The sequence below is a fragment of the Hevea brasiliensis genome, chromosome 11 (genome assembly GCF_030052815.1).
Source record: "Hevea brasiliensis isolate MT/VB/25A 57/8 chromosome 11, ASM3005281v1, whole genome shotgun sequence".
Lineage (NCBI taxonomy): Eukaryota > Viridiplantae > Streptophyta > Magnoliopsida > Malpighiales > Euphorbiaceae > Hevea > Hevea brasiliensis.
The window spans coordinates 15,251,505-15,277,523 of NC_079503.1; the positions used below are offsets into that span (position 1 = coordinate 15,251,505).

Here is a 26,019-nt window from a genome sequence, read left to right on the forward strand (position 1 = left end):
GAAAATAGTAAGTATTTACTTTAATCGAAAATAATCAAGCGCATTTATAAGCGTCAAATTGTAGCATTAGTGATTTTTAATCAAAATCTACTATTGCAGTTAAAGGATTTTTGTGAAATAAAATTTAAATTTAGAAATTTTTTAATAATAAATTAAAATTAAATGATGAAAGTAAAATATAAAGTAAAATTCATGGATGGGCTACAAAAATTACCCTTATGCTAAGGTAGCTACAAAGCAAAAGGTCATTTTTGCCATTACCTCCGCTTACAATTTTTCGGTGAAGGGCTACTATAGGGACAAAGATCTTGTAGGTGCTAGTAAGTTGAGCCTTTTCTGGCAATGAATATCTATCTATTGGTGTGCATATATATAGCCATTTTTCGAAATTTGGGAAGATTAAGAGGGAATGAATCTTTATTTCAAGATGATTAAATCTAGATCCACTAAGAATAGGCTCGCTTGTCATCTTTTATTAAAGATTGTGAGAGCAAGAGAGATTGGACTTGGCTGTCAAGATTAGCAAGGAAATGAAAGCTTGAGGATTTGATATGGACTTAGCCAATGCCACCATGTTAATTCATTTGCTTTGTAGAATTCATAGACTGGAGTTTGAAGACATTCTACGGGGAGGCATTGTTTCTCAATTTTTAAGAACTGATTCATTTATCTGAAATAGAATTTGCCAGATGGAAGAGGAATACTCATGCACAAGTTGAATGTGATATACCCTTTCCTTAATTGGACAGGGAAATGAGGAGAAATTAAATAGAAGAAATAAAAATAAAATAAAATATAATACAATTTCCTTTTATTATTAATATGGGAGAAAAATACAATTTCTCTCTTAAAAAATTAGAGATAATAATTATTTTGCCTTGATTTTTTTTATGTTTAATTATAAAATAAGGACATTTAAATAATTTTAATCATTATTCTCATTTTTTTTCCTCATTTTCCTCCAATTTAGAGGAAAATATTTGGAGAGAAATAAGAAAATTTAAAAAATTAGATTTCTTCCCCTTTCTCCTTCTTTCCCTCCCCTTATTTATTGTCCAAACAAGAGAAATTAGAGAAATCCATTTTTTTTTCTTTTTTCTTCTCTCTATTTCCCTTAATCCAAAAAAAAAAAAAGGGGATAAATGTAATTCTTGTTTCTGCTTTGCCTGTGTTTGAAGGAGCTGTTTTCCATCAGCATTCAGCAAGAAACAGAAGCACTCACCATTCAGACTCCATCACACCACATACTACAATTTTAAAATGTGAACTAAATTTTAAAAAACTGAACATCTAACTATTAGAGGTAGTGTTAATACCCCTCTTGACACCTACTAAACATGGAGAGACAGAAAAAAAAAAAAAAAAAGAAAGATGCATTGAAATTGGATTGTATAGTTAAATATAATATGAGTTGAGAAAAATAATAAAAATAATAAAAAAAAATGAAAATTGAAGTGAAAAAGTATTAATCTAATATTAGAGAGGTTCAATCAGTCTAAGAGATTTTAAGTTCAAATCTCGTCATTAACTTTATAGTATGATTGTATGTTTATGTTTAATTAACCACATCCATAAATAGGGATAGATATAAAATTAAATATTAAAGGGGTCAGAATTTAAATATTCACATAATTATTATAATTAATAAAAATTTATAAATTGCACTTTTATTAAATAATAATCAACATTCATTTTTTTTTATAAATGATATATTTTATTCATTTTAAATAACTAAAAAAAAAAAACAAAGAATGTCCATATATACTGTGCTTAGGTTAGCAAACTCACCCCATACAATTAATTTAGGACCTAAAATGTTGAGTGAAAAATCTAGTACAAGAATACAAATATAAGAAGCTCGGAGGCTCCTCTCAAAATATGAGACTAGCATCTAATAAAGCACACTAAGGCATGTCAAACTTATTAGCTTGTTGCCCAACTCAAAGTACCATGAGATTAAAATGATTTACAACCCAAAACAGTACCAAATTTTAACCCGTACTCAGCATTAGATAGCATGACATTAAATAGTTCTTATGCAACCTATCTTTACTATTATATGTAAGATATCAAAAAAGAGTATGTCGCTTTCAATTCATAAAAATCATCTATAAGTAGATGTATAGTAAATTTTTTAGTAATTTTTTTTTTTAAATTTATAGCACCAAGCAATTAGAGAGAAATTCATTTTTAATTTTACTAAGAAGCAAATTATGAGATCTAAGAATCGGGTCAAGAGGCAAATCAAGTATATGAAGACAGACCAAAAAGCTTTTATCTTAGCAAACAAGCAATTTCATTCTTTAATTATGTCGAAATCAAGGGAAATAATAAAAGTACATATCATTTTAGCTTGATTATTTTTCTCATTGTTTCTTTTTTTTTTTTTTCCTTTTTTATATTTCAATTTTTAATTTTTTTTGTTTTAAAATATTCTAAATAGATACTTTGCCTTATAATATTTAATTATTATTATTATTATTATTATTATTATTATTTTATTCACTTTAAAATATTCTTTTAGCATAACAATATCTCAACTCTGCAAAATTTATTTTTATTATTTTTATTTTTATTATGTGATATAGTTACAATATATCTAATTATTATTTAAAAAAATTGAAGGGGTCAAGAGTAATATATTTGCTATCTCAATTTTAGGTATATATATATATATATATATATATATATATATTTTTTTTTTTTTTTTTTTCCAAAAAGAGGGAGGGGAGGCTCCTTCACCCCTTCACTTGTATCCACTATATTCATGTAATATTCTTTGTGTAGTCAAGAATAATAATAATAATAATAATAATAATAATAATAATAATAATAATAATAATAATAATAATAATAATAATAATAATAATAATAATAAGCCAATATGATATGTGATAAAAATGAGCATATTGAGATTGAAGTGTAGGGCAAATATGATAGACGTAGAATGACTTCGCAAAATGCAACATGTTAAAATTAGAGTGTAGAGCAATTATGATACATGTTAAAATAATGGACCACATTAAAATTAAAATGTAAAATTAATAAGATATTATGCGAGATACTAAATAATTATTTTTTTAACTAAAATAGAAATTTTATTCATTTTAAAAGAGAAATACAAAAGGTAGGGTTTGATAAAGCCAAGGCAAGAAATACAAATAAACCAAACAAGGAAAACTATATCCATAAGAAACCCTAGGATTCTCTAGAAGTCTTCCCAAAGAAATTTTTAGAAACTCGCAACTAGCCCTGCTATATATGCATCACTACCAACCAAAAGGTACATCCCACGAGCACAACCACAACCAACAACCATGCACCACAAAAGAAAGCAACAAAAACCAAAGCCCTAGCCATAGCAGAGGACAAAGCAAAAGCTTGGCAGGCTTCGAAAGCCCCAGAGAGAGGCACTTTAATAACCCATGCATCACCTCTCCTATTGCTTGAGGAAGCAATAAGCCTTTCTCCAAGCTAAATCTCCAGCACAAAGCTTCCACAAAGATTGCTCCAAAAAGAGGATGACAGAGCTAGACTTTCAAAAGGGGAGCTAGATAACAACCGAGACCTACTACCTACAGTTTTTTTAACCCTTGATCGGATGCTAACCTTAGGACCAAATAGACCTCAAAACCATTGCCCTTATCAAGGCCATCCTCAACCAAACACAAACAGATACCTCACAGGAACTATCATGGCCCAACTTTATGAGCCGGACCGACACTAAGACTTATGCTAACATAAAGTCCTAAAAGCCTGTAATAAGCCTTATTGTTCTCAAGTCCATGATCACACCAAAATAAAGGCCCAACATGCAAAACAAAATAAAATAAAATAAAATATAGTTAATTTTCATTAATTATTACAATATATATATATATACACTAGTGTCACAAAAGGAGTTCTAATAATTAAATAAATAGATAATTAATAAAAACTATGAGACTAATATATAAAAAAACCATAACCTATGGAAACAAATGCAAGTTGAATCTGAAAATAAACTTGCTCCTCCTACAACCTGGGAAAAAATATATTTGAACAAGAATGAGCATTCGACTAAAAGAGTTTAGATATTAATTATAGATGCAATTTCTATAAGTATCTAAAATTAGTACAAACCTACCATGAAATACATATCTATCACATATAACAAATAGTTCATTCAATATTTACATAAGAAGATAATTTGGAGCTACACACGCACACATTGTATCACGTCAATACATAAATATGAGTGCTAATCGCCTATACAGCTTTCTTAGTCTAAATCCTACTAACGAGCTTAACTCAAGTTGGACTTACGCTTAAATCCATGTGTAGGGGCCAACGAGATCAACTCAAAGCCGTGCCTCACCCCGAATTTCCATATTCATAAAAATCGGGTCCCAGTAAGACCAGCTCAAGCCGCGACTACCCATTAAATCCATATCCATCATAAACTATGTATATATAACGCACATAACTCTAAATTATCCTCAGAGTGATAATCACAGACAAATAATAATATTTAAATATGTAGCAACTAGAATGCCCCTAATATATATATTATTAGTCATATGCATAATTGAATATTTGTAAAATAAATGAGCATACCTGACATATAATTAATATTGAAATTACAAAAATAATCAATATCTAACTCACAGACTGGTTGACTCGACTACAGCTGGTCCGGTTAGAAGGAGAAGACGGCTAGCTTGATTACCTATATAGACACATTGACCTCTATCAATATACTGACATAATTAATCAATTAATTTAATTTATAGAAGCAAGAATAAATTCTAAGGTCTTGTCAAAATTTTGGTAGAGTCTTCCTTATAAATGGATCAAATTTCCTACAAGAAAACTCAGCAAAAAACATCACATAGGGCTTCAGGCCCATAACAGCAACATCACATGCCTATCTAGGGTTTACAAGAACCTAATCTAAGCCCAATTGTCCAAACTCCAGCTCGGGTCCCTAACTCTTTTACAGTCCAAAAATTATCAAAATACCATCCAAAAATTTCAAAAATATTCCTAGGGGTCATTCTCATTGTCTTAAAGTCCACATAAATTGTTTTAGCTATTCTCATGCTAAGAATATTTTACAAATTAGCTTAACTAAGGTAAAAATTATACAACTTGAGTTTGGGATTACCTTTGTCAATTTTATTACTTAGAATGCGTTCGAAACGTCTGAAAATACTAGTATCGACTGTAATATTGACTATATTTTGGAACAGACTGCTGAGCATTCGGATCAGGCTTAAAACTCGATCCCTAGTGTCGGGGAGCTATTGTCAATCCGAGTGCATATTCGGAATGCCCATGAGCTACTGGTGACAGATCTGTAGACAATTCATCAAAACTCTACTTCAATTGCTTGATATTGGTCGATTTAGTTTAGCCATCAAATGAGTATCTTTTCTGTTCGACCTCCAATCGAGGTGTGGTTGGTGTTAAATCAAAGCTTGCGAAGAGTAAATGAAGATTTCCAGGCCCAATCGTCCACTTCGGTCGCTGGTTAGCTAGGATCTAGCTAGAAAGATCGAAAAATCCAAAACTTCTCTCCTGCATAACTTCTTCATTTGGCCACCTTTTACTCGAGGTTGGTCTCAAAAGAAAGCTCTTCTCACGAGGATTCCAACACCACCCAAATTGCCTCTATCCATTGCAAAAAACTACCAAAATCACGCTTGGAAAAACGTTGTTGTGTGCACGTGCGTTAGGATCCCTATAGCCGCCGTTACGATTCCTTCATAGTTCTGGGGTGGGTGGAGGTGGTAGTGGCGTTGCCCCTAGCGGTTTCTAGGAAAGAAAGGAAAGAAAGGAGTGAGGGGTTCGGGAAGCGGGAGAAGAGAAAGAGAGGGGGTGGGGTTTGCTAAATTTTTAAAAATGTTTTTTTATTATTTTTTACTTTTAATTACCTTTTTAGTGCTTATAGTTTTTATGTTCATTCAAGTAGGTCCAAGAGTTATTGGTAATATAATTAAATTAAGTTCTAGTAAAAGTATATGAAATAACATTTTCTAAATAATGATAATACTATACTTAAAATAATAGTACCCACTAAAATTGTATAAAATAAAATTCAATTTAATTTTTTAATAATAATAATAATACATGTAAATAATATTCCTTTAAAAAAATACCATCATGAAAAATATTAATTTAACATAAAATATTAATAAAATAATATATTAATTATAATATTTTATTGTAAGAAAAAAAAAAGATTGTTATAGGAACTTTCAAGAGAAAACCCACAGATCTGTAAACAAACACAAAAGAAAAGCGTGTACACATCTACACCCAAAGATGGGAAGAGTTTTACCCATAATCCAATCAAGGGAGGGCCTTCCCTATTCTGAGGGGAGAGGAAGGCCACGAAAGGCAGGAAACTCGTCTGAAACCAAAGGAAACCAAGCAATCGAAAAACTGAGAGAAAGCGTTAATTTTATATATATATATATATATAATTTATAATATAAGATTTTTTAATTTTAACAAAGGAATTTGACAAAATAAAATCAATAATAAAATGGACCCAACCCAAATTGGGAGGGACCCTTGGCGAAGATAACGGACAATGTCAAGTTGAATTCAGTAAGCAGAAGTAATAAATGTTGGGGTAGAATATCGTACAACGATTAATATAATTTAATGATAGGGCTTGACAAAATCAAACATAAACATGGTCCACATAGGAATATTTCAAGTGTGTAAGAAAAATATATACGAGACAAAATTAAATTAATAGTTGGCGTGGTTTAATTTTTAAAATATTAATTATTATCTCATGAAAATAAATCTTCTCTCTCTTCATAATTATGTTTAATATTAAATATTAACTATAAATTATATTTATCAATTTTATGTTAATTAAATAATTCAAGAAATTATATTATTTGATTTGCATCTAATTGGATGAATTGATAAGTTCTTATTTGATAATCAGTAATTCAAATGCTATATATTAAGTATTTTTATATTTTTTATGTGAATCAATTTACTTCTCTCATTTCTTTTCTCTTCTCTAATAATTTTTTTTTTATTTTTTTTTCTCATTTTCTTCTCTCATCATTTATCTTTTCTCCTTTCTCATATTTACTTCTCTTATCTATCATTTTATTAATTTTAATTTTTTTCTCCCTTTTAATTTTTATTTTATATTTTCCATTTCTATTAGTATAATTTTCCCTCATTTCTGTACTCATCTCTTTTTTTTTTTCAAACACCACTTTTTCCTCTCATTATAATGTATTTATAATAGTTATTAGTCATAAAATAAAAATATATGTACAATAATAAATTATTTTTGAAGAAAAATAATTAATCTTAAGATAATAAAATTGTATTATTTTAATTGAAAATATTTTTTTATTTTTTTTAAATTGTCAATGAATGGTAATATTTGATTTTTTTAAAACTTTTTTACTGATTTATGAACGAGTTTCGACATCCATTGGTGATACTAATGAAAAATTCATAGGTAAAAAAATTACCAATGTCAATATCCAGTTAAAAAAAAAAAAAATTACAGATCAAAAGCCAAAAAGAAAACACATCCATAGATCAATACAGAAAAAAGCCACCATATACAAAAGCAATATACACAATAAAAAATAACAGTTCTCAAATCTCAACATTAAAATTTGAATATATATATATATATATATATATATATATAAACAAGCCTGCTTTATAGAAGTATGCTGCCAAACATAATAAGAAGGCTTAAAAAATCGTCATATGACATAATTTTTATTTTTATATTTTTATTAAAATAAATTATCTTATCATATTAAAAATTAATTTTTATTTAAATATTTTTAAATTTTAACAAATAAAATTTTATTTAAAAAATAATTATAAAAAATATAATATTTTTTCATTAAATTTTTTGTTAGATTAGAAAAGGGTAAATTATTTTTTTTTAAATTTTATATATATATATATTTATATACCTATTCACTAAACATTTATTTATAAAATTTAAACATCTATTTTTTTTTACTTATATTTAATAATAATAATTTAAAAAACGCCATATGATATATGCATTTTCTTTTTCTACTTTGTTTGATATTTTATTGGTATATGAAAACTAATTTAAAAAAAAAATTAGAAAATAATCTTTTTAATTAACTTATTTCGATATTTAAAATTAATGATATAGTATCAAATACAAAATTATATAAATTACTATTAAAAATTTATACACTAATACTTGAAATAAAAATCAACTTTTTATTTAAATATTTTTTAATTTGAAATGTTAAAATTTTATCTTATACTAAAAAATAATTATCAAGAAAATAATATTTTTAATTAAATTTTCAATTAGATTAAAAAATAGTGAATTATTTTTTAAAAATTATATTAAGATATATAATTAAATAATTATTCATTAAAAAATAATTTACGAAATTTAAACATTTATCTTGTTAAGAAAATTCTTACATTTAAAATTTAAGAATTTTAATAATAATAACAATAATAATATAAAAATCGCCACATTATATATATAAATTTGTTTATTTTTTATTAGCATATGACAACTAATTTAAAGAAAATAGAGAATAATTTATGAATGAACTTATTTCAAGATTTCAAATTAAATTATATATTATCAAATAAAAAATTATATTGATTCTTAAAAATTTATATATTAATACTTGAAATTAAATTGCAATTAATTAAATGTTATCATTAATAAAATTTTATAATATGATTATAAAATTATAAAATATAAAGAAATATATATTAAATTATATTATTAAAATAAAATAATAGCAAAATGATTAGTTATTTACATATAAAGAATTTCTAAACAATATAGCGTAAGAACAATAATTAAATCAAATAAAAAATGAACTTTATCAAAATACTAATCAAATAGAATAATTTAAACTAAAAAAATTGAATTAAATTAATTCAATTCAATATATTTTTTAATTAAAAATCAAGTTTTGCTTCGCCTAAGTTTAAAAAATGAAGTTGCATTACATATAGTACACTCTATAGTTGGATAAATCGTCATCATTGAAATGTGGGCTGACCATACGAGTATAAGAGGTTGCTCCAGATGGTAAGCGGATTCATCCAACTTAAGAGGTCTTAAATTTGGATTTTATCATTAATTTTTTTACCGTTAAACGTTTTTTTAATGGGTATTTTTTTAATTTATAAAAAATAAATACTCGACCTCACTTAAAGAATAAAAATATCGAACCATTTATACTAATCATTATTAATAATTATTCATTAATTTTAACTCAATTCTCAATTATAATTATATTTATAGTCATTAAATTTATGATAAATTCGAATGTAATTACATCTGAGATCACTAAATTTATGACAAAATTTTATTGAAATTGTTTTAAAAGTATTGGTATTGTAAATTTAAATTTTAATTGAAGGTAATTAAATAATAAAATTTTTAGTTTCATAACTTTAATTTTCAACTTTTCAAGTATAATTTTAAATAATAAATAAAATGTTACTCAATTTTTTGTGTATCAATATTATTATATAAATTTTTTTAATATTTTTTTTTTATAGAAATTTGTTCAAATTTTCAATATATCAAGCATGTAACTTCGTTCAAAAAAATTATAAAATTAAAAAAAAAGTATATTAATAATCTTTAATTGTAAAATTATATCAAATTTGTATTGAATTTTTTTTTCTTTAACGTGAATTACACTTTTGTACTTATTAGAAAATTTAATTTAGTTTATTTTTAAATTTTTAACTAATTTAGTTTAAAATTTTTAATTTAAACTTAATTTAGTTCAAAAATCAAAAAATTAAAAAAATTAAACTTTTAAATTTTTAAATTTAATCAATAAATTAAAAAATTTAATTAAAAATTAAAAAATTAAACTCTTAATTTTTTTATTTAAAATAAAAAAATTACTCATAAATTTTAAAATTTTAAAATTTTAAATTTAAATTAAATCTTTTAAAATAATTTTGATAATAAATTAAAATAAAATTTTTTAATAAATATAAGAGTTAAATTAAACTTTTTTTTTCTTGCAAATTTGTATCGGGTGACTTTTAAATGATTAGTAAATCTATGAAGCATGAAAATCATCAAATCATTTCAATTAATAAATGCACTTAATTTTTCAAAAAAAATTTAATTATAAGTTTGAATAAGAACAAAAGAAATGATTCAGAGAGATTCTATGCACGACAGTGACTATTGACTAATGATGGCTTTGCTTTGTTCATTTTTCACTATCATTAATGTTTTTATTATCATCCAATAATGTCGTAATACGTTACCTGCATGATACTGTGGGCGCCCACATCCGCATCCGCGAACCACCCCCATTCATCATTGTCCACTGGGATTTGGCTTCTACTCAAGGCCCATGTTTTTCACCTAAATTACGAATCTGCCACTATATCTCAGTCACGTTATAGTGTATAATTGAGGAATCTGCCACAGAAATTAGTTCTCATTGTCTTGTTATTACGAAGATAAATAATTTTAGAATGAATAGAAGAAAGACCCAAGCTCATATTTAATATAATATAATTAAAATTATAATATAATTATAATTATATTATTTATATAATTATATTATTTGCTAACATAAAAAATTTTTATGTAATGAAATGATAATTATATATTAAAATAATTAATTATATTTAAAGTAACGTAATGATTGTTATATATAAAAATAATTATAGTCATTATTATTTATTTTGATTTTTTTTATTTACTATCACTATAATAATCATTTTGTTATTACATTATTATTACTATCACAATTATTATCACTTAGCCACTGACACCTCTATCACCACTTAGCCATTATCAATATCACCACCTCGTATTACCACCATCACAATTGTCGTCACCCCTATCACCACTTAAGTAACAATATTATTTGATTATCAATTACTGTAATTGCTATTATTTATTATTAATATTATAAATAAATTAAATATTAAAATTAAAATTATCATTACATTATATCATTTATATTTTTATTTTATAACTAAATATAAAATTATAATAACAAATATATTACATTACATAATTGATTATAATACATTATATTATGCTCTACCAAACCTAACCCAAATTTATAGCTTTTCCACTCCTTACATCTTATTGTATGTTTAGATGGAAGTTTTTAAATATAAGATACGATTTTTTAAAATGGTGGATTTGTTTATAGAATTTTTTTTTTTTAAGAAAATAAATTTTTTAAAATTTTAAAACCTCCAAAAATTTTATTTTTACTAGGGCTGTGCACGATTCTTGAAGGAACCATACCGAATCGAAAAACCGTACGGAACCGATGGGAGCTATACTGAACTGAATTTATTATGATATTTTTGTTCGATTATAGTTATTCACTAAGAACCAAACCAGAACAGTACCAAAACTATACCGAACCGAGAATTGAATTTATATAAATGATTTTCTATATATTTTTTAAGATATATTATATACTTTCAATATAATTATATATACTAATGTATGTATATATATTTATGAACTAAATATAACTTAATATTATATTCCATTTTTCTATATTTTCTTAATAATTTTTAGTTATAAATACATTAAATTACCTTATTATTCTTAATTATAAATATATTATTATCTTATATTAATATACATATATATATATATATATATTAATTTTTAATTATATTTGTCTCTTACAGTTAAATATTATATGATTAATAAATAGTTAAAATATATATTATATGATATACTATTATATTATATAATATATTTAATCCTAAGTTATATATGCACATTATAATTAAATATTATATAATTTAGATATAGCTAAAAGATATATTATGTATTAATAACTCAATTCAAAACTTAAATACTAATTCAAGTATGACTTTTTAAGGAAATAATTATATAAAATTATTGTAAAAATCGAGAACCGAACTGGAATCGTACTGAACTGAATCGGAGTCGAAGAACCGAGAAACCGAACTGAAACCTAAGACAATGAATAATCAAACTGGAACCATACCGAAATTTCAAATTTTAGTTTGGTTCCCGCTCCTAGACAAATTATGAACTGAACTGAAACCGAACACCCCTAATTTTTACAACTCTTCAAATTGGTTTAATATTTTACATTCCATCACTTTACCCTATTCTTAAAAAATTCCATTACTCTAATCAAATATAAGTTTTCTTATTGAGGTGCCTGCTATAATTAATTCTTTTAGACAATTAATAAATTTTCTTTTAGCTAAATTATTAAATTTTTTTTCACGTTAAATGAAATTTACAATTATATCATCAAATTTTTAAATTAAATAATTTTTACTTTTTTAAATATATATATTTTAATATTTCCATTACATTCCAACCCTTGCTTTTTAAGTTAATTAAAATTTAGGTTTTATATACTTTAAACCTTAATGATTAAAATAATTTAAGTTAATTATTTTAAGCCTAATGATTTGAGTTTAAAAAGTTATCTGCGTATGTTGAGATTGAGATGTTACAATTGGTATTAAAATCATCCTAAATTAAAAAATTGTGTAAAATTAATAAATATATGTGAGGAAAGAGATATCATAAATAAAGACAATGACTTTTTTTAAAATAAATTATTTATAAAAAAAATAATTAAATTATTATAAAATTATATCTAATTTTTATTTATTTAAATTTAAAAATATTTTAAATTAAAAATAATTTATTTTTCATTCAAATATGAAAATTAATTGAAAAGAAATTAATTATCTTAATTTATCCCTACGATGAAAATTACCAAAACATTTAAGTCTTCAAAATTGGATTCAAATTGCATTTCATAGTTTAAGCTGATGGGAGAGAGGTTGAAGTGGTAAATGTTGAAGGAAGTGAAGGACAAAATTGGTAATAAGAAAGGAGGTGATTTGCACGAAGGCCAATGTGGGAAAAAGGCGGCGAGAAAAATGACGGTGGTGGAGTGCAGCGGAGCGGTGCTGGTGTCAGTCGACAGACGCACTTGAACGTGAAGAGGATCAGTGCTTCTTCTATCTTCTCTTTAGTGGCCAGTACTCTCACACCTCCCTGCTTAATACCCTCCACGCGTTTCCTTTTGACCTTTTTCTTAAACATTTTTTAAATGAGATTAGCGTTTTTAACTTTTCCTCACACATTTTTTATATAAAATTTTTTTAAATGAGATTAATTAGTAGTAGAATCGTCTAATACTATAAAAATTTTAATTTTAATTTTATTTTTTTTATAAAAAATAAATTAAATATAAAACATATTTTTTTATTATTTATTTATAATATTAAACTAATATATATATATATATATATATATATATATATATTTGTGAGTTTTTTCATATTTCACTAAAATGATTAAAGTTTAGAAAAATACAAAATCATTTTTTTTTAAAAAGATTTAATTATTTTTTTAATTAGAATTATATTTTTCATAGACTCATATTTTTAGTATTCTAAATGTTAAAAAATATGAGAAAAAAATGAAATTTTAATTAAAATTAATTATAAAAAAAGAGTTTGGTATTTTTTTTTATTTTAGTAAGATATTTTACATAAACTATTTATGATTGCATTGCTAGGATAAGTGGATGTGTTTTATGTATATGTAAAATATAATTATATGTTTTAATATTGATATAATCAAATTCAGTTTTTTTTTAAACATAATTTAATAGAAGATTCAAAATACTTAGAACTTGAGTCTATCACTAATAAAGAAAAAAGATAAAATTTGTTGTTAATATAAAATTACAAATGAGATAAATTCAAGTGAATTTAAATCAAGTATCATAATATTTAAACTCAACTCAACTCTGTTATTGTCTAATATGGTTTCACCCGCATATTACTTATTTGGTAAATTCAGATTTGAGTCTTTACTTTTTTAGTTCTCTTATTGAGCTTTGTTTGATAATAACTTTTATGATAATATTTAGTGTTTTGACCTTAAATATTTATATTAGTATTTAGAAATTAAATGCGTAAATCATAAAATATTACTACTCATAGCTTTTAAATAGTATTTAATATTTTGATTAGAGTAAAAAAAGATAATACTATTATTTTTATATTAACAACTAATCTAACAACTATTTTTATCGAATACTTCTACTTTAAATTACTATATAAATAACTCATCATTTATAATAATATCTAACGATTTACAGTTATTGGAATAGCGAATTGCTACTAAAAAGCTAGTATTATCGAACAAACTCTAAAAAAACTTGAATCTATTATTTAGAAAATTCTTGTATAGACTTGATTTATCATTTATTTAATAGAATCCTGCTATATATCTTGTATCTTGGATCTATAATAGACTGAATTTAGGTAAATTTTTTTATTATTTATATTTCATTTATTAGTCATTTATGAATGATAATAGTTATGTCTAATGATTTGTCTCGTTAGATATCATTTCAAATTTGATGGTATATTATTTTTTTATGATATTGAACTAAACAAGAACATCAATTGATAATCCTGAGCCTTAAGCCTAATGGGGCAATAACCGTCATATTCAAAAAATATTTTTTCATGTTCAAAAAACAAACAATAATAGTTATATCTATTTATTAATTTTTTATAAATTTAAATATATTTAATAATATTTTTATTTTAAAAATACTTTCATCGGTAAAAATGATACTTTATAAATTGAATTTTTATATTTTAATTAAATAATAAATTTAATATAATTACATTATAAATAAAAATTGTAATTTTAATAAGAAATCATTAATTAAAAAAAATAAACATGCATTCATTAAAAAAAAAAAAAAACCTAGTTAAGAAAAGAAATCACAGATACAGAGACACAACATTTATACCCTTTAGGACAAAACAACCCAGCACTCAAAACGCGCAAAAGCCCCATCTTAATTCAAAGAAATAAGGAGGAAAGATCCTTTTGCCTTTTAATGCTCTCTCTCTCTCCTTTTTCTTTTCTGTAAATCGTGCTCTCTTTTCTTTTCCCTTTCTCTGTCACTCAGCTCACTCTATATTCGCTGAAGTGGGTAAAGGAGAAAGGGAGCAGATATGAAGCAGCAGAAGCGTGATATGGTGAAGATGAAGAAATGCCCCCACTTCTGATAATGGCTCAACAAAGCAAAGCTTACAATGCCAACACTACTCTTAATATTAGCGCCGGTATCAGTCTTCTTAACTCTACTAACACCCAGCACCATCACCACCAAGTCAAGGCAATGTTTCATGACTTCCTCGGCATGAAGCCGGCTAACACCGATGCCCCTAAGAACGCTGATGCGTCTCCCTCTGCTTCTATCTCTGCTGGGGCTGCCTCTTCTGGTGGTGCCCGTGGTCCTCTTTCCACCGCCTCTGATCTTGCCTCTGGTATGTTTAATGTCTTCTTTCTCTTCTTCAAATCTACTATTTTTGGGTTTTGTTGATGTTATTCGTTTGCTTTTGTTTGATCCCTTCTTTTTACAAGTTTTAAGTGTGTTTTGATCTTCATCTAGTGAAATGGAAACCCTTTTTTTCCAACTCAATAGTTCATCTTCATGTAGGGATGACTTTCTTTATTCCCTTCGTTTTCTTATTTTACTGGGTAATTCCGAATTTTGTTTCGAGATAGGCGAACTGTCTTTGTGTGTGCGTAGTTGTGATTTTCACCTGGTGATGTAGAAAGACTCTTTCAAGTAGTGTAGCTGGTATCTTCTGTTGTGGGTTAGTTTTGGTGAGGTCAGTAATGGGGTTGGTAGCTTTTGTAGGTTCTCATTATTTCTCCATTCTTTGTTTTATTAAGTTACTCATCCTAATCGGCAAGCTCAATTTGCACTGACTTGCCACCTTCTGTGGTTTCTTTTTTCTTTTTTCCTATAATTAATTTGCTTCAGTTGATGGGTTTTGCTAATGTGGTGTTCTATGGTTTTCTTTAATTAATGTTGTTTCCTATTGAAGAATAAAGACGGTTAAAATGTGCATTTTACTCTTTTCCTTTTGAAAATTGCTTGTCATAACTTGATGATACAGTATTTGAATTTGATTCAACGTAAAATATTTACTAATTTTATTCATATTAGTGTTGGGAAAAGCATCATGTTTGCTACTTAGTCCCTTTTGCATTTTGGTTATGCAATGCTCTTAGTTCTATGACCTTGCTCTTTTCTTCTTATGGGCTCTTTCCATTATGGCCTCAATTAGCGCACATTACTTACTGATCTTGAGGCTTTCTTTTGATTATATTGTTGAAAAGCCATCCTTAGAGAGTACTTGTGTTTTCTTGTTTGGAGATTCTATCCATTGGCATTGGAGTTTGATTTCTCATTAATTTCAATAGAAAGGCAGGCTGGAAATCATCTAGAAGGGATTCCATTTTATGGTCCAAGGAGTGATATCTCTGGTCCTGAGATAAGCAACAGATTAGCAGGAAGTAAGCGAAGTAATTCGGATTCTGCCTTCACGGGATCTACTAGGGATGGTTTTCCGCAGATGGGCCATGACTCGCTTGAAAGCCAGCATTTGATGAAGGTAAGCTGTGATTATGTGGTTCTCCTTCGTTTTTAATGTCGAAAACCCTTACGTGGATTTTGTTATTCATGTTTACTAATTCCCATTCAAATTCAGATGCTCAAGAATGGAGGTGGAGGAGAGCGACCTAGAAGGTCCAATGATGATGAAGTTTTCTATAATATGCAACCAATGAGACCAACTTCTGCATCTCTTATACTGCAATCTTCTGCTGGCGGTAGACTTGATGCCAATGTTTCCAAATGGGATAGGTCTATTCCCGTGGGAGCAGCCATACAATATCCTCCTCGTGCAGGTCAGTTTGTCCCCTTTATGCATCAAGTACCTGCAAATAAATTCAGGGACGTCAATGCTGGTCCATCAATCATTTCTCAATCAGCTGCTGATGAAGGATCTAGAACTGGAATTAAAGGCCCTGGAATTTTGAGTTCCATCAATGCTGGCAGTGTCATGTCTGAGAAAACTTCATCAGGGGTGCTGCCAAGTGGCAGCAAAGCTAAGTCTGGGACACATATTTCAGAGCCAGAATCTTCAACTCCTCCTGGGTAAATTTAATGATATGATCCATTGTCTTACTATTTTCTTATGTTATACTTGAAGGTTTTAATTTCTAAAAGGAAATTTAATGCTATATTATGATCTATTAATGTGACAGTCGACAGGGTTTAACATCTGCTAGTCGTCAAATGACTATATTTTATGGTGGTCAAGCTCATGTTTTTGATGATGTCCACCCCAACAAGGTTTGCTTCTCTCTCTCTATCTCTCTTTCCCCTCCTCTCTAACATTAAATGTAACTCTGTTTAATTGTAATGGTTGCTACTGCCTCTTCTATGAAAAAACTTGCATTGCTTGCCCGAGGAATACCTATGCTGGCTTTCAATGCTTTTGTGATCAAACCATCTTGAGAAAAATCTGAATGCTTAACATTACCTTGGCTGCCTGAGGCCCTGAGCTTAATATGTCCATCTTAGTTATAACTGAATGCAACCTCTAGACTTGGTGTTGGATGAGAAAAATGTGTTTTTGTTATTATGCAATCATTTTGCTGTTGTGCTTGCTTTCACTAATGCATTCTGCAAATATGCAGCTTTTAGTTCATAGACAAGATTGATAATTTCGGAGGAAGCACACAACCATCATTGTTATGTCGTTTATATGGCTATCTTCTTGGAGGCTCACTTTTGAATGTGGCATGTTTAATTTGTTTGTGTGTGTTAAGTATACTGCCTGACTGTTGCTAAATCATCTAAAGGCTGATATCACTGGACTATTGTTTTTGAGGTTGAGTATAGACAAGCTGGCATAATTTTCAAGAACAAAGCTGTCTCAACTCAACTCAACTAAGTTTTTATCCAAAAAATTTGGGATCGGCTACATGGATTCTCTTTCTCCACTTTAAACGATTTTGGGTTAAATTCTCGGAAATGTGTAATGCTTCTAGGTCATGTTGTCCTACTCTTCTCCAGGTCAGTTTACGTCTACCCCTTCTTTTCTTTCTATCATCTAACCTAATGTGCTCTACCTGTCTAACTGGAGCCTCCGTATATCTACGCTTCATATAATCAAACTACCTCAATCTCTATTTTCTCAACTTATTCTCAATTGGCACCACTCCTACATTTTCTCTAATACTCTCGTTACGGACTTTATCTAGTCTAGTATGGCCACTCATACACCTTAACATTCTCATCTCCGCAACTCTTATCTTAGACACATATGACTCCTTTAGTGCCCAACACTCACTACCATATAACATGGCCGGTCGTATGACTGTACGTTAAAATTTTCCTTTTAGCTTATTGGCAATCTTGCGATCACATAAAACTCTCGTGGCACGTAGCCACTTCAACCATCCGGCTTTAATCTTATGACTAACATCCTCGACACATCCCCAATCTACTTGAAAGACTGATCCGAGATATTTAAAGTGATTACTTTGAGACAATACCACTCCATCCAAACTAACTTCTTTCTTATCACCAATTTGGCCTTCACTGAACTTGCAATGCATGTATTCTATCTTCGTTCTACTTAACTTAAAGCCCTTTGACTCTAGAGTACTTCTCCAAAGCTCTAACTTTCTATCGACTCATTTTTGCGTCTTATGTATCAGAACCATATCATCTGTAAATATCATGCGCCAAGGGATACTCTCTTGTATATATTTCGTCAATTCATCTAAAACTAATATAAGAAGGTAAGGGCTTACAGCTGAATCTTGGTGTAATTCAATTGATATAGGAAAATCTCGTGTCCCCCCCCCCCCCCCCACCCCCCCAACTGTGCGCACAATAGTAGTTGCTCCATGCATATCTTTCAACACTTGTATGTACCTAATAGATACCCTCTTTTGTTCTAACACTTTCCATAAGACATCTCTTGGAACACTATTATAAGTCTTCTCTAAATCGATAAAAACCATGTGTAGATCTTTCTTCACATCTCAATATTTCTCCATTAAGCTTCTAATGAGAAATATCGCTTCCATAGTTGAACGACTAGACATGAAGCCAAATTGATTAGGAGAGATAGAAGTGTCATGACGTAGTCGATGTTCCACAACTCTCTCCCACAGCTTTATAGTATGGCTCATAAGTTTAATTCTCTTATAGTTTGAACAACTTTGTACGTCTTCCTTATTTTAAAAAATGAATACTAAAATACTCCTCTATTCATCAGGTATTTTCTTTGAGTTTAAAATCTTATTAAATAATTTAGTTAACTATGCCACTCCCATATTTCCCAAATACTTTTACACTTCAATTGGTATTCCATCGGGTCTACAGGCTTTACCTACTTTCATTCTCTTGAGTGCTTCCTTTACTTCTAAAGATCTTATCCTTCTAGTATAATTTACATTCTTTTTTATTGCTCTGTTTAGTCTATATTCACACTATTACCATTTTGACTATTGGTAAAAAGATCATCAAAATAATTTCTTTATCTTTCTTTAATGTCCTCATCTTTCACTAACACTTTTCCTTCTTTATCTTTAATGTGCCTAACTTGATTGAGATTTTGACATTTCTTCTCTCCTCCTTGCTAATCTATAAATATCTTTCTCTTATTCTTTAGTTTCAAGTTTCTTGTACAACTTTTCAAAGGCCTGTGCTCTTACTTGACTAACTGCTTTTTTTGCCTCTTTCTTTGCTATCTTGTACTGTTCATATGTCTCATTATTATCACACTTAGATAATTTCTTATATCATTCCCTCTTTCTCTTCACTGTTTTTTGTACTTCCTCATTACATCACCATATCTCTTTTGAGGGTGGTCCATGTCCTCTAGACTCTCGAAGTACTTTTCTAGCTACTTCTCTAATCTTAGATGCTATCTGTATCCACGTACCATTGGCCTCCACATCTAGCTTCCATGCTTCAGACTCGAGAAGCTTATTTTTGAACTTCATTTGCTTTACTTCTTTCAACTCTCACCGCTTTGTTCAAGCTACACTATTTCTTCTAACCTTACTTAAATTGTTCTTAAACTTGACATCCAATATCACTAACCGATGTTGGCTTGTTGAAACCGCTCCTGGAATGACCTTGCAATCTTTGCATAGAGCTCTATTTATCTTCCTGGTTAAGAGGAAGTCAATTTGGATTCTATGTTGCTCACTTTTAAAAGTCATTAAATGTGACTCTCTTTTTATAAGGTAGGTATTTGCTAGTATTAGGTTGTATGTCATAGCAAAATCCAGGATACTTTTTTCCTCCTAATTTCGACTGACAAAACCAAAACCTCTATTAACATTCTCATAACATTGCCTATCACATGTCCGTTCAAATCTCCACCGATGAAAACATTCTCTTCATTTGGTATGCTTTGCATTAGATTATCCAAATCTTTCCAAAACCTTTGTTTACTCTCACTATCTAGTCCTATTTATGAGGCATAAGCACTAACTATATTTATTGTTTTTCCTTCTAGTACTAGCTTTACTAGTACAATTCTATCTTCTACTCTTTTCACAGCTATTGCAGCATCTTTCATGTCCTGTTCATCTCCTTTCCGGTAAATCACAGTTCCTTACTTTTCTCTCCTATCCATTTATGGCCTGTTTGACATTATTATTGAAACTGCTGTTGAGAAAATCAATTTTTTAAATATATTAGTTAGAGAGTGCTAAAAAATAATTAAAAATTAAATTTGATCAGTTTTAGTCATAAGAACATTAAAATAACAAACTAGCTTTTTTCAAACTGCTTTTCTCAACAGCATCTAAAATGGTGCTTTTATTCAGAAAAACAGTTTCAGGTTCTGAAACTCAATGCCAAACAGGGCTTTAGTCTCCTGAATGCAAGTAATATTCACCTTTTTCCTTTCTAAGGTATCTACAAGCTCCATTAATTTTCCTGTAAGTGATCCAACATTCCAAGTGCCAACCCTAATTCTCCTCATATCCTGTTCTTTCCTAATTGATCTCCTTTTATGATATCTTCTATTGTTCTCTATGCCTATCTTGTGTTCTGTTCCACTATCTGTTCTACTATCTGTCCTATGACTAACTTCTTTAGCCACACTGTCTATGATATGGGAACCCTTGCTCATTTAACACCACACCCGAGTACCGGCATGGCATGGCGCATTGTTTTCGGTGAATGCCTTACGCCCTTACATATTTTTCACTAGACCCTGGTTCCGATGTAGCGCGTTGTAAGTAGAGGACGCCCTAATGCTTATATCATTTGAATCCATATCATAAGATGTGACGAAATTTTTACGCTGGTTGTCACCTGCCGTAACCCTCCTCCTTTATCTGGGCTTGGGACCGGCTAAGTACAAACGACTTAGGCAGAGTTAAGTACAAAGCTGCCTCATATTGCTAAATGGGCTTAAAATTAAGTGCAAGTTTCCCCTCCCACCCTTGAGTTGCTGTTAAATTTTATTTTAGGATTACAGTAATCATGGGGTTATTTATTTTTAATGAACAATAACAACTCTCCTAGCTGTGCTTCTTTGTTAAAGCTTCCTCTAGCATGCTTAAATGATTCAGAGCTTGTGTTTATTGAAGGTGTAATTATTTGCAAATCAGTAGGCATTGCCACAGCATGCAAAGATTAAGAGTGGGTTCTGGCTTTCAGGTCTTGATGGTTACATCTCATAAGAGAATAGATGAAATGTAGTATTTCTAAAAAAAGATTTATGTGTTCATGTTCAAGAGATTGCTTGATATGTGCCAAACATATTGTTTGGGGGTTTTGGTTGGGGGGGGGGGGGGGGGGTTGGTGGTGGGTTGTGGGCGGCGGGCAAGGGGATGGGTGGGTGTGGTTCCATTGCTAAGCAGGCAACAGTTTCTTACGAAGATGCACTACCTAGTTCTTCATGCCATCCATCCATTTATTGCTGTAGGCCTTCAGCCATACTTGAGTCATTGCCTGGAATCAAATTGAGTGACAAATGTTTCCTTTGCTTGACCTTAATAATTTCCAGTCTTTTAGAAATTTGCCTTTGGTGCTGCCATATGGCTGTGTAGTTACTTTCTTGAGGCCATCAGGATGACCCTTATGTGTGCTCTAGGAGCATTTATTCTACCTGCTTAAGCAGTTATCATGATCCAGGTTTTTTCCCAGGTGCAAAACATGCACTGCTCAGCCCTCTTGGTGAACTCTTTTGTTCACTTTCTCAGAGGTCCTTAAAATCTGAAGGAGAAATAAAAGATCCTCACTCCTTATCTTAGCTCTAAATAAGTTAAGAGACAGTTTGAGTCATGTTACTGATTTGAATGGAGCAACACTAATGAAATGGATTGAAAACTAGAAAATGGCTTGTTCTACTTTGTGGTTGGTTTCTACTATTTGATATGGTTGTTTTCACTACTTCTAATGTAGTTTTCGATATGCATTAATGGTAGATGTGCTAATCATTAGTATTTTCTGTTCATTAGATCAATTCTCTTGTATTTGAGCTATATGTTTTGTGTCCGGAAAATTCTTGCTTACACCAATAGCATTACACCAAGCCAATAGATGAGTGCCAAGTTTGGGTGAATAACTAACAATTGGAGTACAAGGCAATAATTCATTGGCCAAGTATAAAGCACTCCAGGTATTTGGCACCCACCCATTGGTTTGATGTAATGCTCTTGGTGTAGGCAATACTTACCCTGTCTGTTAAGTAAACCAATTGCGAATGACTTCACAGCTGGACATATGAAAATGTGGTGAATTTTCTCATTAGAATTTCTTTATTTACTATGGGCAATATAGACCTTTACTAGAATTTCTTTATTTACTTACTGGAGGTAAGAGTGTTAATTTAGACAACTTACTACTGACAGTTTCGGTTTCTTATGGTGAAGATTATCTATAAAAAAAGGGTCATTGACAAAGAACTACACTGTGATACCTAGATTTTGTGGTTATTTGATATTTTATGTGAATAAATTCTTTGTATCTTCATTTTTTTTTTTGCCATGTCATTTAACCTGGAGTTTTATGGTACTTTTAAGTGTCTGCTGATGGTTTCCTGTTTGGGGTGTTGATTATTGATAACTCAACTTTGCGTTATTTTCCCTTTAGTATTGTCTAGTGGCACTCACATAACCATCTCTGTTTCAGGTGCAGTTTCTCTCCTTAGTTGTAAACTGAACTTTATTGCTTCAAGTATTTCTTTTGAATCTTGTTCATCTTAATTTGTTTATGTATTCTCTATTTGAATGATTATCTGCAACAAATGTTATGCAAGGAAATAATGCTATGTTTTTCTCTCTCTCTTAATGCTTCCTTTCCTGTCATCGATAGTTTGCTTGCCAGCAGTTGAAATTTACCATTATTCTTTCCACAGTAATTTTCGAAGTAAGATATTTTTCTTGATATTTCTTGAATGCCTTACATCTAGCCTTCTAGTTGTATTTATACAGCTTATTGTAACCATCTGTAACAACCTAAGAAGCTGCTACAATTCTAACTACTTTCAGACATCCCTAAATGCTGTTATTGACTTTTCCTGAATCTAATCCTCCTGTATTATACTACCCATTTCTGCCTGTTTCTGATACTTCGACATGTTTGTGGACACCAATGTTTGCATTGTGTGGATTTATTTCCTGTAATTTAAATCCTGCATAAATTTGAGCTTTAATGTCGTGATGAAGCTGCCATGCACAAGCTTATCCATAGACACAAGATATACATCTCTTTCTCCTGAGCTATTTACTGAGATACATCCACCTTTTCTGTGTTGTCTTGTTCTCTTATTCTTTTTAGTGTTCTATTTATGTTTGTATTTTTAATTTCTGGTGAAGAGAACTCAGTGGCTTAACTCTTACGTAGGACTTTTTCCTTTTTATTCACTAAAAAGGTATTTACTTAATTTGATTCATAGCTGAATAGGTTAGTCAAGCATGTCATTCCTTTGACAACCATGTGCTGCCTAATCTATTTCAGGCGGATGTAATAATGGCCTTAGCGGGATCGAATGGAGGATCGTGGTCGACGGCATACTTGCCAAAACCAACTGTGAGGCCAGGTGGTGAAAGTTACATGACCAGTGGAGAAAATGAAGCAGGAATGGCCACTAACACAGCATTCCAACGTGAATTCCGAGGGAGGCTATCAGGCACTGCTAATACCACTAATGGAGTTGGCTTCAGTGATCGAATCCCTACACCTACAGGTAATGATTCAAATTTGTTGCCCTGTATTTCCTTGAAATTTGAGTTAGGAAATGACTGTTGAATTGTAGCAGGTCATCATGGCAGCATTGCAATAGGCGAAGAGACGAGAAACCAAGGAGAACCAAGCACTGAAGATAAAAAGGAGGTTTAAGGCAAAGGGGAAGAGGGTTTTGGGGTTGTCTTGTTTATAGAGGACTTATTTGAGGTATCAGATTCTTGATCTGATGTAGACATGGCCAAGCTTCTCATGTGATTTTAGACTATGCTTATTAATTTTTGAAGTTAAAATTTCTTTCCTCTCCATTGCTTGAAATCAAGAAGCATGCAACACTTTCTCCTTCCACCCCCACCCCCCACAGAAAAAGTTAGTTTTGATTGTATTTGACTGAAATCAACAAATTAAATTAAAAAATAATATATGTTTGATTTTTATAATAAACTGATTAGGTTTAGTTTAGGTGATTTACTTATTTTGTAAGTTAAAATTTCTTTCCTCTCCGTTGCTTGAAATCAAGAAGCATGCAACACTTCCTCCACACGCCGCACCCCGCCCCAAAGACGCAGCAGCAACTAGTACTCTACGTTAGGAGTATACATGAGTCGGTTTGGATGAATTCATTGTATTTTACTAAATTAAATTGAAAAAGTTAGTTTGAAAAGTATTCAACTGAAATCAATAAATTAAATTACAAAGTAACATATGTTCGGTTTTACAATAAGCGGATTAGGTTTAGTTTAAGTGATTTTTACTTATTTTAATATTTTTTTAGTTTTTATAATATTTTTGTAAAAATTTTTTCATATAAATATTATCATATATTAATCGAAAAATAAAATATTAATTTAAAATATATTATTCAGTAAAAATAAATAAAAATAAAATAATTATTTACGTATTTAAGAGGTCTAATTTTTATTACGTCAAAACTCAAACTGAAAATTCAGCTTATTTATAATTAATATTTAAATATATAAAATCACTCATTTCTGTTTAGACTTATTCAGATTGGTTGAATTGATCAATTTGTCAATTTCTTTGTACGCTCCTACTCTGCATTAACAAGCTTGTATTATATACAGGCCTGGCCCGGTCAGTTTGGGTCCCTTGAACTGAGATTGGCAGGGGATAAATTCAGGACTGGTCTGGGTCAATGATTCAATGAACCGGATTGGTCCTGAACAATGGTTTATGTGGGCCGGTAAGGTCATCTCGTGAGGCCCTGAACAAAAATTGACTGTTCGAAATCCGGTTTTGGTTTAGTTGAAATCAGAATTTTTTTTTTTTTAAGAAAATAAGTTCCAATTTTATAGTGTCGGGTGGATTAAATTGTTTTTGAATTGGAATAAAAACTGCCAAAATAGAAATTGAAATTGCTTTTGAATCAGATCAAAATCGACTAGGAACTAGAATGGTCTAGTTTGATCTTTGTTTGCTCCCTCCCCATGTCTTGAACTGCGAACTCAGGCTGAGAACTGGCCTGGACCATATCAGTGGTCTAATTATGCATGGAAATGGTCCACATAGCTATGCAAGTTACTAAACGTAATGTAAATGCAATATTGAAGTAATTATCATTACAATGTCATGTCAAATTAATAATAAAATTTTAAAAATCAAGTCCGGCCCTAAATTCATTGCGAAGGAACTTTTTATTTTTATTATCTGTTCTTGGGACTCGTTGAAGTCTTGACAAGGCCGCGTCTCCTTAACATGACTGAGCTGTTTGGGCCGGGTTGCCTATTTTCAAAGAGCCTAGCCTTTGAACTTTCAATCTTAATTTAATGTGTTTAATTAGAATAATATTTCAAAAATAAAATGTTCAACGGTTCAAAATTATAATTATAATTACAATGTTGAATTGTTAATTTCTAGCTAAATTGCTAGTAATGGGTGCCATGGAAATGTT

The 26,019-nt window shown here is 29.5% G+C and overlaps 1 protein-coding gene across 2 annotated transcripts; it reads left to right on the forward strand.

Annotated features, from left to right (window-relative positions):
• The first annotated feature begins 14,857 nt into the window (after positions 1-14,857).
• On the forward strand, positions 14,858-24,413 carry LOC110651401 (protein TIFY 8). 2 transcript variants are annotated; one of them, XM_021806731.2, is made up of 6 exons: positions 14,858-15,354; positions 16,301-16,491; positions 16,588-17,036; positions 17,147-17,234; positions 23,883-24,111; positions 24,181-24,413. In XM_021806731.2, the coding sequence occupies exons 1-6, from the start codon at positions 15,078-15,080 to the stop codon at positions 24,261-24,263; spliced, it is 1,317 nt and encodes a 438-aa protein (XP_021662423.2). In that variant the 5' UTR covers positions 14,858-15,077; the 3' UTR covers positions 24,264-24,413. The 2 variants fall into 2 exon arrangements, with proteins under 2 accessions (XP_021662423.2, XP_021662424.2); XM_021806732.2 differs by having other exon boundaries at positions 14,860-15,354; positions 24,184-24,413.
• Positions 24,414-26,019: the final 1,606 nt, after the last annotated feature.